This window comes from Mobula birostris, chromosome 2 (assembly GCF_030028105.1).
Source record: "Mobula birostris isolate sMobBir1 chromosome 2, sMobBir1.hap1, whole genome shotgun sequence".
NCBI classification, from domain to species: Eukaryota; Metazoa; Chordata; class Chondrichthyes; order Myliobatiformes; family Myliobatidae; genus Mobula; species Mobula birostris.
Window position 1 is genome coordinate 131,434,789 of NC_092371.1, and position 17,191 is coordinate 131,451,979.

The 17,191-nt window shown below is 45.8% G+C and overlaps 1 protein-coding gene across 2 annotated transcripts in view; it reads left to right on the top strand.

The window, feature by feature from the left end:
- Positions 1–16,237, top strand: part of susd4 (sushi domain containing 4) — a 71,639-nt gene extending 55,402 nt beyond the window's left edge. For both annotated transcript variants that reach the window (XM_072277639.1, XM_072277642.1), the window contains exons 9-10: positions 13,229–13,626; positions 16,153–16,237. In XM_072277639.1, coding sequence (XP_072133740.1) covers positions 13,229–13,626; positions 16,153–16,163 — 409 coding nt within the window. In that variant the 3' untranslated portion in view covers positions 16,164–16,237. The remainder of the gene's footprint in view (positions 1–13,228; positions 13,627–16,152) is intronic.
- The last annotated feature ends 954 nt before the right edge of the window (positions 16,238–17,191 follow it).

Here is a 17,191-nt window from a genome sequence, read left to right on the forward strand (position 1 = left end):
TTTTTTCTCGTGCTGCTTTTTTCGTAACAGTGAAAACACCTTCTGTTAGCGAAAACAGGTAACTAATGTAGGTCTTTTGTAACAGTGAGGTTTCGTAAAGCGAACGTTCGAAAAGCGGGGGACACCTGTACTCCCTCTTGCACATTTCTCTGTGACCAGTATTAGGAACAGAATTAGGCCGTTTGGCCCATCGAGTCTTCTCCGCTATTTCATCATGGCTGATCAAATTTTCTCTCAGCCCCAATCTCCTGCCTTCTCCCTATATCCTTTCGTGCCCTGACCAATCAAGAATCTGTCAACCTCTACGTTAAAGAATCAGTCCCAACACTGACCCCTGTGGAACACCACTAGTCTCCAGCAGCCAGCCAGCTAGCCTCCTGCCTTTATCCATCTTAGAATCCTTCCTTCAATACCATGGGCTCGTAGCTTGTTAAGCAGCCTCATGTGTGGCACCTTGTCAAAGGCCTTCTGAAAATCCAAGTACACAACATCAACGGAATCTCCTTTGTCTATTTCTTCAACGAATTCCAACAGATTTGTCAGGCAAGATTTTTCCTTGAGGAAACCATACATGTGCCTCCAAGAACCCCGAAACCTCATCCTTAATAATCGACTCCAACATCTTCCCAACCATAGTCATAGTCATACTTTATTGATCCCGAGGGAAATTGGGATTCGTTACAGTTGCACCAGCCAAGAATAGAGTATAAATATAGCAATATAAAACCATAAATAATTAAATAATATGTAAATTATGCCAGATGGAAATAAGTCCAGGACCAGCCTATTGGCTCAGGGTGTCTGACCCTCCAAGGGAGAAGTTGTAAAGTTGGATGGCCACAAGCAGGAATGACTTCCTATGACGCTCAGTGTTGCATCTCGGTGAAATGAGTCTCTGGCTGAATGTACTCCTGTGCCCAACCAGTACGTTATGTAGTGGATGGGAGACAGTGATCAAGATGGCATGCAACTTGGACAGCATCCTCTTTTCAGACACCACTGTCAGAGAGTCCAGTTCCATCCCCACAACATCACTGGCCTTATGAATGAGTTTGTTGATTCTGTTGGTGTCTGCTACCCTCAGCCTGCTGCCCCAGCACACAACTGCAAGCATAATAGCACTGGCCACCACAGACTCGTAGAACATCCTCAGCATCGTCCGACAGATGTTAAAGGACCTCAGTCTCCTCAGGAAATAGAGACGGCTCTGACCCTTCTTGTAGACAGCCTCAGTGTTCTTTGACCAGTCCAGTTTATTGTCAATTCGTATCCCCAGGTATTTGTAATCCTCCACCACTGACCCCCTGGTTGGAAACAGGGTCACCGGTGCCTTAGCCCTCCTCAGGTCCACCACCAGCTCCTTAGTCTTTTTCACATTAAGCTGCAGATAATTCTGCTCACACCATGTGACGACTGAACCACTGAAGTCAGACTATCTGGCTTATAGTTTCCTTTCTTCTGCCTTTCTCCTTTCTTGAAGAGTGGAGTGACATTTGCAAATGCTTGCCTGCAGAAGGCAGAGGGTCGTGGTGGAGGGAGTACATTCAGATTGGAGGATTGTGACTAGTGGTGTCCCACAAGGATCTGTTCTGGAACCTCTACTTTTTGTGATTTTTATTAACGACCTGGATGTGGGGGTAGAAGGGTGGGTTGGCAAGTTTGCAGACGACATAAAGGTTGGTGGTGTTGTAGATAGTGTAGAGGATTGTCAAAGATTGCAGAGAGACCTTGATAGAATGCAGAAGTGGCAGATGGAGTTCAACCCGGAGAAGTGTGAGGTGGTACACTTTGGAAGGACAAACTCCAAGGCAGAGTACAAAGTAAATGGCAGGATACTTGGTAGTGTGGAGGAGCAGAGGGATCTGGGTGTACATGTCCACAGATCCCTGAAAGTTGCCTCACAAGTGGATAGGGTAGTTAAGAAAGCTTATGAGGGGTTAGCTTTCATAAGTCGAGGGATAGAGTTTAAGAGTCGCAATGTAATGATGCAGCTCTATAAAACCCTGGTTTGGCCACACTTGGAGTACTGTGTCCAGTTCTGGTCGCCTCACAATAGGAAGGATGTGGAAGCATTGGAAAGGGTACAGAGGAGATTTACCAGGATGCTGCCTGGTTTAGAGAGTATGCATTATGATCAGAGATTAAGGGAGCTAGGGCTTTACTCTTTGGAGAGAAGGAGGATGAGAGGAGACATGATAGAGGTGTACAAGATAATAAGACGAATAAATAGAGTGGATAGCCAGCACCTCTTCCCCAGGGAACCACTGCTCAATACAAGAGGACATGGCTTTAAGGTAAGGGGTGGGAAGTTCAAGGGGGATATTAGAGGAAGGCTTTTTACTCAGAGAGTGGTTCGTGCATGGAATGCACCGCCTGAGTCAGTGGTGAAGGCAGATACACTAGTGAAGTTTAAGAGACTACTAGACAGGTATATGGAGGAATTTAAGGTGGGGGCTTATATGGGAGGCAGGGTTGGAGGGTTGGCACAACATTGTGGGCCGAAGGGCCTGTACTGTGTTGTACTATTCTATTTTCCAGTCTTCTGGGATCATTTTAGAAACTAGTGATTCTTGAAAGATCATTACTAATGCCTCCACGATCTCTTCAGTCACCTCCTTCAGAATTTTGGGGTGTACACCATCTGGTCCAGGTGACTTAACTGCCTTTAGACCTTTGACCTTCACAAGAACCTTCTCTCTAGTTATGGTAACTTAATACATTTCATGGATCCTGACACACGGAACTTCCACCTACTGCTAGTATCTTCCACAGTGAAGACTGATGTGAAATGCTTATTCAGTTCATTTCATTGTCCCCCATTACTACCTCTCCAGCATTGTTTTTTGACGGTCTGATTTCCACTCTCACTTCTCTTTTACACTTTATGTATCTGAAGAAACATTTGGTATCCTCTTTAATGTTATTGGCTAGCTTACTTTCATATTCCATCTTTACCTTCTTAATGTCCTTTTAGTTGCCTTCTGTTGTTTTTAAAAGCTTCCCAATCCTCCAACTTTCCACTAACTTTTGCTCTGTTATATGCCCTCTCATTGTCTTTCATGTTGGCTTTGACTTCTTTTGTTAGCCATGGTTGTGTCATCTTTCCATTAGAATACTTCTTCCTCTTTGGGGTGTGTATATCCTGTGCCTTTCGAATTGCTTCCGGAAATTGAAGCCATTGCCGCTCTGCCATTATCCCTGCTGTGTTCTTTTCCAGTCATTTCTGGCCAACTCCTCTCTCATGTCTCTGTATTACTTCACTGTAATACTTATACAGCTGACTTTAGCTTCTCCTTCGCAAATTTCAGGGTGAATTTTCACCAAGGGTTATGATCACTTTCCCCCAAGGGTTCTTTTACTTTAAGCTCTCTAATCAACTCTGGTTCATTACACAACACCCAATCCAGAATAGTTTATCCTCTAGTGGGCTTAACCACGAACTGCTCTCAAAGACCATCTCATAGGCATTCTAGAAAGTCCCCCTCTTGGAATCCTGCATCAACCTGATTTTCCCAATCTACCTGTATGTTGAAATCCCCCATGACTATTGTAACATTGCCCTTTTGGCTTGTATTTTATATCACTCATTGTAACTTGTAGACCACATCCTTATCACTGTTTGGGGTCTGTATGTAACTCCCATTAGGGTCTTTTTTTCCCTTGTAGTTCCTTAGCTCTATCCACAATGTTTCAACACCTTCCGACACTGTCACCTCTTTCTAATGATTTGATTTCATTTTTTTACCAGCAGAGCAACGCTGCCCTCTCTACCTTCTTGCCTCTTCTTTCAAAACAATGTATATCCTTGGACATTAAACTCCCGAAGATGATTTTTCAACCATGATTCAGTGATGCCTACAACATCATTCCTGCCAATCCACAACTGTGCTGCAAGTTATCTACTTTATTCCATATACTGTGCACATTCAAATACAACACCTTAAGCCCTGCATTCACCCTTTTTGATTTTGTCCGCCTTTTATGTTGCAACTCATCCTGTTGACTGCAATTATGCCCTATCATCACTGCACATGGGCTCTGTTTGTAAACCAGCTACCTCATCTTCAGCACTATAATCCGCCTTTCCTACGATACTTCTTGCACTGAAATATACGCAGCTCAGGACACTAGTCCCACCACGCTCAACCTTTTGATTCCTAACTTTGTCTGAAGTCTTACCAGTATCTGCCTCCACCAACTCTCCTCTAACTGTTCTGGCATTCTGGTTTCTATCCCCTTGCAACTCTAGTTTAAACCTCACCCTGCAGCATTAACAAACCTTTCAGTCCCCTCCAGTTCAGGTGCAAACTGACCCTTCTGTACTGCTCCTACCTTCCCTGCAAGAGAGCCCGATGATCCAGATATCTTATGCCCTGCCTCCTACACCAACTCCTTGGCCATGTATTAAACTGTATAATCTTCCTAGTTCTGGACTCACTAGCACATGGCATGGATAGCAATCCTGAGATCACAACCCTGGAGGTCCTGCCCTTTAACTTAGCACCTAACTCCCTGAACTCCCTATGCAGAACCTTGTCACTCGTCCTACCCATGTCATTGGTACCTATATGGACCACAACTTCTGGCTGTTCGCCCTCCCACTTAAGAATGCTGAGGACTCGATCCGAGATATCCTGGACCCTGGCACCCGGGAGGCAACATACCATCTGGGAATCTCAAACACGCCCACAGAACCTCCTGTCTGTTTCCCTTCACAAATGAAACCCCTATCACCACAGCGTGCCTCTCCTCTTTCCCTCCCTTCCCTCTGAGTCACAGAGGCAGACTCAGTGTCAGAGACCCAACCACTGCAACTTTCCTCTGTTAGGTCATCCCCCACGACAGTATCCAAAGTGATGTACCTGTTGTTGAGGGGGATGGCCACCCGGGTACTCTGCACAAAAAAGTTTCGGCCAGATCAAAGGACATCTTTCATTGAGTTGATGACCTTCCAGCAGCATCTGATATCTGCTTCACTGTGTGCCCCTAGGAACAGCCCATAGATAGGACAGTCCTCTGTTACACAGCTGCTTGGGATGGACGGAAACAAAAATCCTTGCATCTTTCCTCACAGCCCCATATTAAATCAACAAAGAGGTGAGTGACCATCTCTTACCCACCACAGCTGTCCAAGGTTATGTTACCTTTGTGGAAGGATCTGACTGTAAAGGCCCCTCCTTATCAATATGTACCAAGACCTCATTTGGCTGGTGGTAAATTCTGTTGATAAGGCATTCTGCCAGATGATTTGGACAATTTCCTTGGGCAATCACCCCACAGTCTCCATCGAGTACCTGCCCCACAGTATTTGCAGGATGTTCTATGTTGACCATTTTATATTGGATTTATGATCACAAGATGCTTGTTCTGAACAACTCGTCCATGAAGGACAGGTGGTGTGGCAACAGGGCCAGTCCTATCTCCCACAACACCAGGAACAGGCAAAACCTCAGCACATTGTGATGTGTGGTGCCTAAATATTTTGATTCTACACACAATCTGATGCAGCCACATTTGAAAGTGGTCATTAGGATGAGGTCAACCTTTGTCCCCATTCTGTGTGGGTGTGCATCATGGCCTGTCAGACTTTCTCCATCTTGAACCTTTGAAAGAACTGGAAGATGCCCCAGCAATTCCTAAGCAGAAGAGCTGGGAAAAGGCTATACCTGTACCAAGTATAGCAGCCCTGAGAGTACTTCACTCCTGACAACCAAGTTCTTCCCAGTTATTGACATTGCCACAGACCCACTTCTGTTTAGCCTTCATAATCCACTCCAGCTGCAGCACCTTCAGGTAATCAGACCTGATGGTGAAGGGGACATCGGATTAGTCCAGCCAGTCAGCAAGGAGCATTGCTTCACCTCACCATAATTGACTTTGGCCCAAGATGTCAACTTGAACAGGTCACAGATGCTAATCAATCTGCGAACTGACTGTGGATCTGAGCAGAAGATGGCCTTCATCCATGTAAGGGGAAGCTGGGTGCATCTACTGCCTGGCATTTTTCTCCTGTCTTATGTACTTATCCTTTTGATGGTGGAAAGCAACATTGACACACTGCAGTCCTTCAGTTGTTGGAGAGTGATTCCAACATTTAGATCCAGTGACTGTAAAGGATGACCAGTACATTTCCAAGTCAGGGTGGCACATCCTATCATCTGTCCTGCTGAAAACTAATTTGCCTCTGACTAGAATGGCCAGTCTTTTTCTCCATAGAAAGCAAACCATAAACTAGAGGGCATAGATTTAGACTGAGAGAGGAAAGATTTAAAAGAGCCTGAGGGTTAACTTCTTCATGAAGGGGTGGTCAGTATTTGGAACAAGCTGCCATGAAGTGGCTGAGGCTGGTACAATAACATTTGCTGACTTGGACAAGTACGTGGACAGGAAAAGTTCAGATAAAAATGGGTCAAGTGCAGACAATTGAGAGTGGCTGAGCATTGGTCATCATGGCTGAGCACCTGTTTCCATGCTGTATGACTCTATGACCCTTGCTTTCCCAGTTCTAACAAAGGGCCTTGGACCTATTGACTGCTTCTCTCTCCACAAATATTGCTGGACCTTGGAGAGCTTCCAGCATTTCTGATACTTGCTTTTCCCTCTTTCCCAGTTTGAACAAGACCATAAGACATAGCAACAGAATTAGGCCATTTGGCCCATCGAGTCTGTTCCGCCATACAATCATTGCCGATCCTTTCTACCCTCCCCTGACTCTTACTCTCACTACAGATGCTGACTGACCTGTTGAGTCTTTCTAGCACTGACTTTTTATTTCAGATTTCATAATGCAATCATTATGATTTTTACTGGTGCATCTTGTCTCCTTTGGTTGATGTTTCCAGAGTGATCAGTGTTGTAATAGATTTGAAATTTGGAACTGAGTGTCTTAAAGTAGAAACTAGGGCTACACTAGGAAAGTGGGCCATGTTTATTGAGTAACTACACCTGGTTTAAGGAGAAGGTTAACTGCCCCTCCACTCATTCTAAGAGTTAATCCGCTTTATATTGTAGAAGTAACTTTCTGCCTGCTCAGTGAGAAAGCAGGAAGCAATTTAAATGCAGTTCTGTTGTCTTTAGACAGATGTTGACAGTGGTTAGTTCAGGAAACAGGCCTTTCGCTGAGAATGGAGCACTGGGTGGCATCACCTGGGTGGTTTAAGTTGGGTGGTGCCAGCAGCACTTTATGTGGGAAGTCTGAATGTGAGAATCTGACTGAGGGAGCTATAGGACAGTCAAGCCTAGACCCTGGATCCAGATGAAGGGTCTCAACTGTGCATCCCTTTCCTCAGACATGCTGACTTCCTCCAGCAGTTTGTGTGTTTCTCCTAATTCCAGCATCTATAGTTTCTTGGCCTCTAGATTTCAATTCTCAGGATTTCACTCATTGTAAACAATGCACAACAACATCTGAAATCTGCTGGCCAAATCCTTTACTCATGCTTTTCACAGGTAGAACCTTGCATCCTGTAAGGTCTCCATCCCATTCTGCTGATTTCATCGTTCCTCTTGCATTGTTCCTCTGGATAGTGAGACTTTCCACCAAGGTGCCTTTGAAATGCCTTTCTTCTTTCTGAACTAAGGTTTCCCCTCTGCCACGGAATAGAGCACTTCCCTCCCCTTCCAGCATTTTGGATTGCTCTGTTTACAATCCACTCTTCCCTACTCCACTCTTGCATCCGGTTTGTAGACCGGATATTGAAATTTTTATTGTTGGACTTCGGCCACATTCCACCGAGATACAACACTGGGCGGTACGGGAGTTCGTTGCTGCCTGTGGCCATCGAACGTGCAGCTCCTCCCGTGGAGGGTCAGACACCCAGAGCCAATAGACTGGTCCTGGACTTATTTTCCATCTGGTATAGTTTGCATTTTGTTGTTTGATTGTTTCTGGTTTTTGTATTGCTATATTTATGCTCTATTCTTGGTTGGTGCAGCTGTAACGAAACCCAATTTCCCTCGGGATTAATAAAGTATATCTATCTATCTATCTATCATCCCCACCCATCATTGCTGGTCCCATGCACTTCCCCTGCAGCCTCAGGAGATGTTCTCTCTATCCTTTATGTTCTTCCCACTATTCAGATCTAGACAGTTCTTCCAGACGAAGCAGCATTCACTTGTACTTTTTCTCATCGAGTGAACTGTATTCACAGACTGAGTGATCACTTTGTGGAACACCTGTACCCAATCTGCAGGGTGACCCCGATCTCCCTCTTGTCTGGCACTTTAACTTCCCATCCCACTCCTGCTGTGACCAATCAGTCCGTGACCTCAGCACTGATACATAGAGGCCAGTGCAGCTTGAACAACACCTCATAAACTGTTTTGGCACAGTACAGTCTGCGATGCTCAATGCTGTATTCTCCAATTTCAGATACAGTAACTCCCCAGTTTCTATTTGTATCAGGACTGGGTGTTTTTACTTTCCAGTCCTCCTTTCTCTTTTTACTTCATTTTCATACTCTGGTTTTACTGGGCATCAACCAAATTTCACAACATTAGAAACACATTGCACAAACAAAGTAGCTTGATAGTCCAGTGAATGACCACATCATCACACCCCATTACAGACAGTCCCATTGTTCCACCTTTTCTGCTATCTAAACTAACTTTTTTTTCTATTGAAATAAATTGCTGATAGAACTCAAGTTATAGGCTGATGAGCCTGACATCAGTCGTGGGAAAGTAATCGGAAGGTACTTTAAGGGACCAGACATATAAGTATTTGGATAGACATGGACTGATTAGGGATAGTCAACATGGCTTTGTACGTGGTAAGTCGTATCTAAACAATCTTGCAGAGTTTTACAAATAAATTATCAGGAAAGTTGATGAAGGTAAGGCAGTAATGTTGTCTACATGGACTTTAGCAAGGCCTACCACATGGTCCCGCATGGGAGGTTGGCCAGTAAGGTTCAGTTGCTTGGCATTCAAGATGAGGTAGTACATTGGATTAGACATTGGCTTTGTGGAAGAGCCAAAGAGTGGTTGTAAATGATTGCCTCTCTGGCTACAGGCCTGTGACTACTGGTATGCCAAAGGGATCGGTACCGGGTCCATTGTTGTTTGTTGTCTATCAAACAACCTGGACGATAATGTGGTAAACTAGATCAGCAAATTTGTGGGGATAAACACCAAGATTTGGGCTGTGGTGGACAGCGAGGAAGACCATCAAAGTTTACAGCAGGATATGAACCAGCTGGAAAAATGGGCTGAAAAGTTGCAGATGGAATTTAATGCAGACAAGTGTGAGGTGTTGCTTTTTTTTTTAGATTATGAGGACTCTCAGTCCTCATTTATTGTCATCTAGAAATTCATGTATTAAAAAATGATACAACATTCCTCCAGAATGATATCACAAGAAAACACAAGACAAACCAAGACTAAAACTGACAAAACCACATAATTATAACATATAGTTACAACAGTGCAAAGCAATACCATAATTTGATAAAGAGCAGACCATGGACACAGTAAAAAAAAAAGTCTCGAAGTCCCAGTAGACTCATCATCTCACACAGGTGGCAGAAGGGAGAAACTCACCCTGCCATGAACCTCAAAGCGCTGCAAACTTGCTGATGTGGCACCACTGGAAGCATCCGCCCGCAGCGGACTCTGAGTCCGTCCAAAAACTTCGAGCCTCCGACCAGCCCCTCCGACGCAGCCTCTCCAAGCACCATCCTCTGTCGAGCGCTTCAACCCCACCCCGGCTGCCGAGCAACAAGCAAAGCCGAGGACTCGGGGCCTTCTCTGGAGATTCTGGACCACACAGTAACAGCAGCAGCGAAGCAGGCATTTCAGAAGTTTCACCAGATGTTCCTCCGTGCTGTCACATCTGTCTCCATCAAATCAGGATTGTGCACGGCACCCTACTTGACAAATAACAGACATCACCACTGGAGTGGCCGCTGTGAGCCGCGTCGCACCACCATCTTCTCCTCCCAGTTTCATAAATCAAAATATTGACTACAGGAAATGGGATGTTATGTTGAAGATGTATAAAATGTTGGTGAGGCCTAATTTGGAGTATCATGTGCAGTTTTGGTCACACTTACCAGGATGTTGTCAAGGTTTGAGGACCTGAGTTATGGGGAAAGATTGAATAGGTTCGGACTTTATTCCCTAGAATGTAGAAGATTGAGGGGAGATTTGATAGAGGTATACAAAATTATGAGGGGTATAGATGGTGTAAATACAAGAAGGCTTTTTCCACTGAGGTTGGTGAGACTACAACTAGAGGTCATGGGTTAGGAGTGAAAGGAGAAATGTTTAAGAGGAGCATAAGGGGGAACCTCCTTACTCAGAGGGTGGTGAGAGTGTGGAATGAGCTGGCAGTGCAAGTGGTGTATGTGGAGTTGATTTCAACATTTAAGAGAAATTTGAATAGGTACATGGATGGGAGGGGTGTGGAGGTCTATGGTCAAGGTATAGGTTGATGGTACTAGGCAGATTAATGGTTTGGCGCAGACTAGATGGGCCAAATGGCCCATTTCTGTGCTTAGTGAGTCAAGCAGAAGCTGTGAAGGGAAATGGATATCTTGAACCAACACCCTTCACCCAAATGAACGACATCAATCCCAGATGTCTACTGTCCATTTCCCTCCACAGATGCTGTCTGGTCCACTGAGTTCTTCCAACAGACTGTGTGTTATACACACAAAATGTTGGAGGAACTCAGCAGATCAGGCAACATCTTTGGAATTAAATAAGTAGTCAACATTTCAGACTAAGACTCTTCTTCAGATCCATCCACAAAAAGTGGAATTTCTTGGTGCCCAAATATTTCAGTTCCTATCCTCATTCCCATTCTGACATATCAGTCCATTGCCTCCTTTTTTGCCACAATGAGGCTGCTGACAGTGTGGAGGAGCAACACTCATATTCCATCTATGTAGGCTCCAACCTGATGACATTAACATTGATTTCTCCTTCTGTTTTTCCCCTCCGCCTTCCCTCTGCTTCCATTTCCCACTCTGGCCTCTTACCTCTTCTTCTCACCTGCCTATCGTCTCCTCCAGTTGTCTCCCGTTCTTCCCTTTCTCCCATGGTCTACGCTGCTCCCCTAGCAGATTCCTTCTTCTCCAGTCCTTTACATTTCCCACCCACCTGGCTTCACCTGTCAACTTCTAGCTAGTCCTCCTTCCCCTCTCCCTACCTTTTTATTCTGGCATCTTCCCCCTTCCTGTCCTGAAGAAGGGTCTCGGCCCAAAATGTTGGCTGTTTATTCATTTCCATAGATGCTGCCTGATCTGCTGAGTTCCTCCAGCATTTTGTGTGTGTTGCTCTGGATCTCCAGCATCTGCAGAATCTCCTGTGTTTAGAATTTGTGTTCCTCCAGATTCCAGCATCTGCAGTCTCTTGGGTCATCTTGTTTTCTTTCCTTCTCAGGTCTTTCACCTGATATGTTAACAGTTTCTTCTTTTTTTTTAAACGGATGATCTGCTGATTTTTTCCCCCAGCAATTTCTATTCTTGCAGATTTTCAGTTTGAAGATTTTTTTGTTTGATTTTCAGAATCTGAAAGTTGATAAGTTTTGAGTGAACTTTGCTGCACAGTCACACCACATGGAAGTGGGCCCTTTGGCTATTGGAACTATGCTGTCTGAGGCCGGCTGGTAACACAACAACATCGGCGCCAGACCCGGGAGCAGAGGTTCCCGGGTTCGAAACTAGTTGGGTCCACTCCCAAATATGCTTTCCATCTGTGCCGGGTTGAGTGTTGAGATCGCAACTCGACCTTGTAAAATAAAGGGAAAGTACTGCAAAAACGCCTGTGTGAGGAGTGATGCGCCACACAGTCTCTTCTCTTGCTCCGCGCCTTGTAAAAGCCATGAAAAAGACGTCATTGCGCACGCACGCACACGCAGATGCACATGCATAGACTCGCATGCACACAGGCACACGCCAAAAAAAAGGAACTATGCTGTCCATTAAACGCTAAATCAAAGCCAGGGGGCCTATTTTACCCAGGGGGACTTTCAAAGGAATCCAAAGGATAAGATTTTTCAGTGTCATACAGTCATACACTATGAAAATAGGCCCAACTGGTCCTTGCCGACCAAGAAACAATTGGTGGTTCAGGTCTCAGGCCCTTTGGCACAGTTGGAAAAGCATCGTGAGTCTCACAGCATGGAAGCAGACACATTGCCCCACTGGTCCATGCTGACCAGGATTCCAACCTAAGCTAGTCACATTTGCCCGTGCCAGGCCCATATTCCTCTAAACCTTCCCTATTCATATGCTTGTATAAGAATCCAGTAAATGTTAATGTACCTGCCTCAATCACTTTTTCTGGCACCTCGTTCCATACACTGACCATATACATCCCAGGGTTGTCCTCTAGGAAAAAAAGTTGCACCTCAGATTCCTCTTTCCTCTGACCTTAAACCTATGCCCTCTGCTTCTTGATTCCCTAAACCTGATAGAAAAGATGGAGACACTATCTCTATGCCTCTAGTAACTTTAAACACCTCGATAACATCTCACCTCATTTTCCTACATTCTGATGTATAAAATCCTAGCCTGCTCAACCTCCCTCCATAGCTCAGTCCTCTAGACTTGGCAACATCCTCATACATCTCTTCTGCACACTTTACAGCTTAATGTCATGTTTTCTATAGTAGGGTGACCAAATCTGAGGACTATTCTTCAAATGCGGCCTCACCAACATTTTATACCACTGCAGCATAACCTTCCCAACTTCTTTACTCAATTCCCTGACTCCTGAGTGGTTAATATCTGGAACACTCTGCCAGAGGAGGTGGTAGAATTGTGCAGTTACGACATCTAATAGGCATTGGTCCAGTACTTGAATAGGTCCTAATGCAGGTGAATAGGGTTAGTGTAGATGGTGTAAAGTTGGCATGGACCTGGAAAGCTGAAGGGATTGTTTCTGAATTGCTCCACTGTGTGACAATTCTGCCACTCACTCTATGGACTACAGATGTGGGAGGAAACTGGAGCACCAGGGGTAACCCACAGGGAGAACGTGTAAATTCCACACTGACACTATCAGAGGTTGGGACTGAACCTGGGTCTCTGGCACTCTGAGGCAGAAGCTGTGTCACTTTCAGTCATAATAACTGAACACTCAAATAGACGACCTGAAATGGAGCCAGAATTGTCCCAGTCGAGTGCAGTGGGGTGTGGGGGGGGGTGGGGGAAGAGGAGGGGATGTGGAGAGGGGTGTATAAGCAGTCTGGTTCTAAGGAGCCCAGTTTGTGTTTCAGTGGTGAGGTGGAGAGGTCGGGGAGCCCGAGTTTTGTGGTGGTGGAGGGAGTGCCCGTCGTGTTACCCACCTACGAGGAGGCAGTGTGCCACTGCACCATTGAGCAACCGGACACCCAGGTCACAGCCCTTGTGGCCCAGGGGGAGCAGGTGCCCCAGGCATCCGACCAGAATCCCCCCGCTTACCCAGGGCGCGTCTCTGACCCACTTCTCGCCGCCAATCCAGTAGCCCCCTCCCAGCCTGGCCACCTGGAGTGCACGGGGACAGAGGAGTGGGAGGGGTCCTCACCGTCCATGTCCTTCGACACAGCTGCAACCCACCCGATGACGGAGGAGATGGTCAACAGCCCATCAACAGAAGAAACAGCCTCAATGTGCCCCAGCATCAATATCCTGGATGGTAAGTGGTCAGCCAATTGAGTTTCTGGGGCACACTGGGGCCAGGCTCGCTGGAGATCGGGACACCCAGCTTCTCCAGTGGGAATCAGTCCATTTGGGTGGGTGCAGCCCAATGTGGGGTGCTGTGGCACAGTGAGGGATTCAGAGGGTTGGAAGGCAGGTGATGGCTGGAAGGAGGTTGGGGTATGTGGGGTCAGTAGAGGGATGTGAAAAGGGGCATGGCTGGGGTTCCATGGAGGGATCCAGTTTGAGTGTATGGGAGGGGCAGCTAGGATATGTGGGTGTGAACAGATTTAGGGGATCATGTGGGGTGACAGGCCCTTCAGCCCAACTGATCAATGCTAACAACCAAGCTAGTCTCATCTGCCCATCAGCTCTAAACCTTTCCCATCCATGTTCTTATTCAGAGAATGTTTAAATGTTGCTAATATGCCTGCCTTTACCACAATTTCTGACAGCTCATTCCAAATATTCACCACTTTTTGTGTGAAGAAGCTGCCTCTGATGTGTTTTATGAATTTCTTCGTGCTGGTCTTAAACCTGTGCTGCCTTCTTTTTAGCATCCCCTCCCTGGGAAAAAGACTTATAACCCTCACGATCTTATATATCCCCAACAGGTCACCGCTCAATTTCCTACTTTTCAGGGAATGGAGTCCTAGTCTATGCAACCTCTCCTTGTAACTCAGACCCCAAGTCCAGGCCACATCCTGCTAAACCTTTCTGCACCCTTTCTATGTACTGTAATAACATCTTTCCTATAACACGGTGATCAAAACGGTACATAATACTCCAAATGTGGACGCATCAACATCTTGTATAACTGCATTATAGTTTCCCAATTCTTATATTCATTCCCTGACTGATGAAGGCTAGCCTGTCAAACACCTTCACCACATCGACTTGTGATGCCACTTTCAATGAAAGTGTCTGGTACTTGGGGTCCAAAGTTTATGGGATGGGGGTGGAATTCCCCAGGGATGGAAGTGGGTGTGTGTCAAATTAGTTTCTCTGGTGGGGCTGGGGTCTCTGTGAGCTCAGGCCACTGGGCTCAGATCCCTGAGTGGGGCACACAAAGGGCTGGATGGATGTTATGTTTGGTTATCATTATTACATGTACTGAAATGCGGTTAAAAATTTTTGTTTTCATTCCATCCAGACAGATCATTGCAAAAATAAGTACATCGGGTAGTACAAAAATAAACAATGGGAATATAGAGTTACAGTTACAGAGAAAGTGTTATGTTAGTAGGTGAAGTACAAGGACTGTAACAAGGCAGATTGTAGATCAAGGGTTCAACTGTAGCAGTCTGTTCCAGGGTCTGATAACAACAAGATAGAAGCCATCCTTGAGTTTGGTGTATCTGTTCTCAAGCTTTTCTATCTTCTGCTTAATGGGAGTGGAGAGGAGAGAAGAGTAAGTTGGGAGGGATACTTAATTATGTTGACAGCTTTGCCAAGGCAGAGCAAAGTGCTGACAGAGTCGGAAGAGGAGAGGTTGGTTTGTGTAATGGACTAGATTGCATTCAAACTTCAAAGGAGTTAACTCTTAAGAAATAGACATTGAATATTTCAGAGATAGGGAGTCCATTGGACAGGAAAGTGAGAATGGGTTCACGATGCGACCCACTGGAGGGATCAATATTGGAAACCACATAACTAATGACTGGGCATGTTTGTGATGTGAACTTATTCGTAGGGTTGCAGGGTTGGGTAGTTAGGGTGGGGCTGGAGCTATTGATAGTAGAGGTCTCAAGAATGTCTAAGGTTCAAAGAGACAGGGATTTAGGAACTTGCTAAGGTGTATGAGGGTTTTATTGGTTCTGGGTGGAGTCCGGCTGGCCAGTGAGGGGTTCCGAGTTCCAGAACAGGTGAAGGCTGGAAGGATTGGGGTCTGTGGGGGCAGTAGGAATCAAAGGAAGGGGGACAGTTGAGGTCTTTGTCGGGGTCCAGTTTGAAATCCATGGGCAGGTGGAATTCCATGAGTGTGGATAGATTTTGGGGACATGGGATCTCCAGAGGGCTGGTTAAAGCGTATGAGGCTGGGAATGACTGGAGTCTCTGGGATAGAGTCCTTGGGGATGGGAGCACAGTTCCTGCCGGTGGATAATTGGGGTTCATGGGGAGAGGCAGTTATTTCTGGGGTGTGGTTGGGGTCCATGGGGTCAGATAGATCCATGGTGTTTGATTGTTCAGAGACACTTTATGGGAGTGTGCAGAGACAGTCTACAGACAGATTTCAGGATTGGTGATGTTGCACAATCAATAACCCAGTGACCCAATTTGTTGATCGGGGTGGGGGAGAGTGGTTCCCTCCCACCATACAAGTTGAGTCTACAAGTGCAGCAGAGGGTGGACAAGCAGTTGAAGAAATGGCAAAAACTGGAAATCAGTGGTTCAGGTAACATTTGTGGAGGGAGGAACAGAGTTACCCTTTCAGTTCAAAGACCTCCCATCCACTCATCATTCATTCTGCTTCTGTGTCATCAACCTGAAACTTTATCTTTGCTCCTTCTCTGTCTCTCTACAGGTGCTGCATGACATGCCAACTGTTCCCACTACTTTTATCTCAGACAAAGTGGTGAAGAAAACATCTGGGGTCCCTCCATTCTGTGCCCTGGCCACTAGAGGCAGGAACAGGGAAGCTGGAACAAACTGTTGGTTAGAGCATGGCTGTGCAGTGGTGGACACTGTTACACAGGACCAGAGAGGATGCAGAGCAGGTCCAAGAGGATGTACATAAGGCTACGGCTTTGTGGCTGTGGATGAGCTGATATACCCTGGAGCAATGGAGATGGTGCAATATATTTAACTGAGATTTGTAAAAGCACCACATCTCTGGAAACAGTGAAGAGAAATGACCTGTTTTACTGATAGAGGTTAACTTTTGTGGGGGGTAGGGGGTGGAGGAATGTTTAAGGTCCCTAGGAGCAGGTCCAGAGGAGAGCTAAGGGTTCTTTATCTTAAGTATAGAAGGGTTGGTGGGGACAGAACCCCTTCCAACACTTTCAAAGGTCCAGGAATTGGGAGAAGTGAGCAGCTCAAGATCCACGGGACATGATGGACCAGCTGGCCTCCTTCTGAACCTTTTTTTTTTCATTTAAATCCAGTTGAGTAAGTAAAACTACAATATAATGTACTAGTAATGGGTAGAATAATAGTTGTATAGACAATAAACACAACTCCACCTGTGAGACCACCAGACAGTTGTAACACCCACATGGATCACCATTGTCCCTTAGGGTGGAGACCTGTTGTCCTCATTCTTCTGGGTGGTACGTAACACCAGACTATAGGGATCTGGTTAAATCTAATGGCTCCAGTACCCTCACAGTTACTGCAAACCACACTCTAATCGCAGACCAGGTACACCTCTGGGCGGGGAGGACTCGCGATCTGGACCTAGGGTTAGTTGGGAAGAACTGTTGAGTTAGGGGCAAGAACTGTTCCAGGGTCATAAGAGGGGGAAGGGTTACAGGTTGTGCCTTGGTTTAAGACAGGAGAATGGGTGGGTCTTGTGTTTGGGTTTGTTTCAAGAGCGAGATCATTGGTCAGGAGGAGGTTGTACC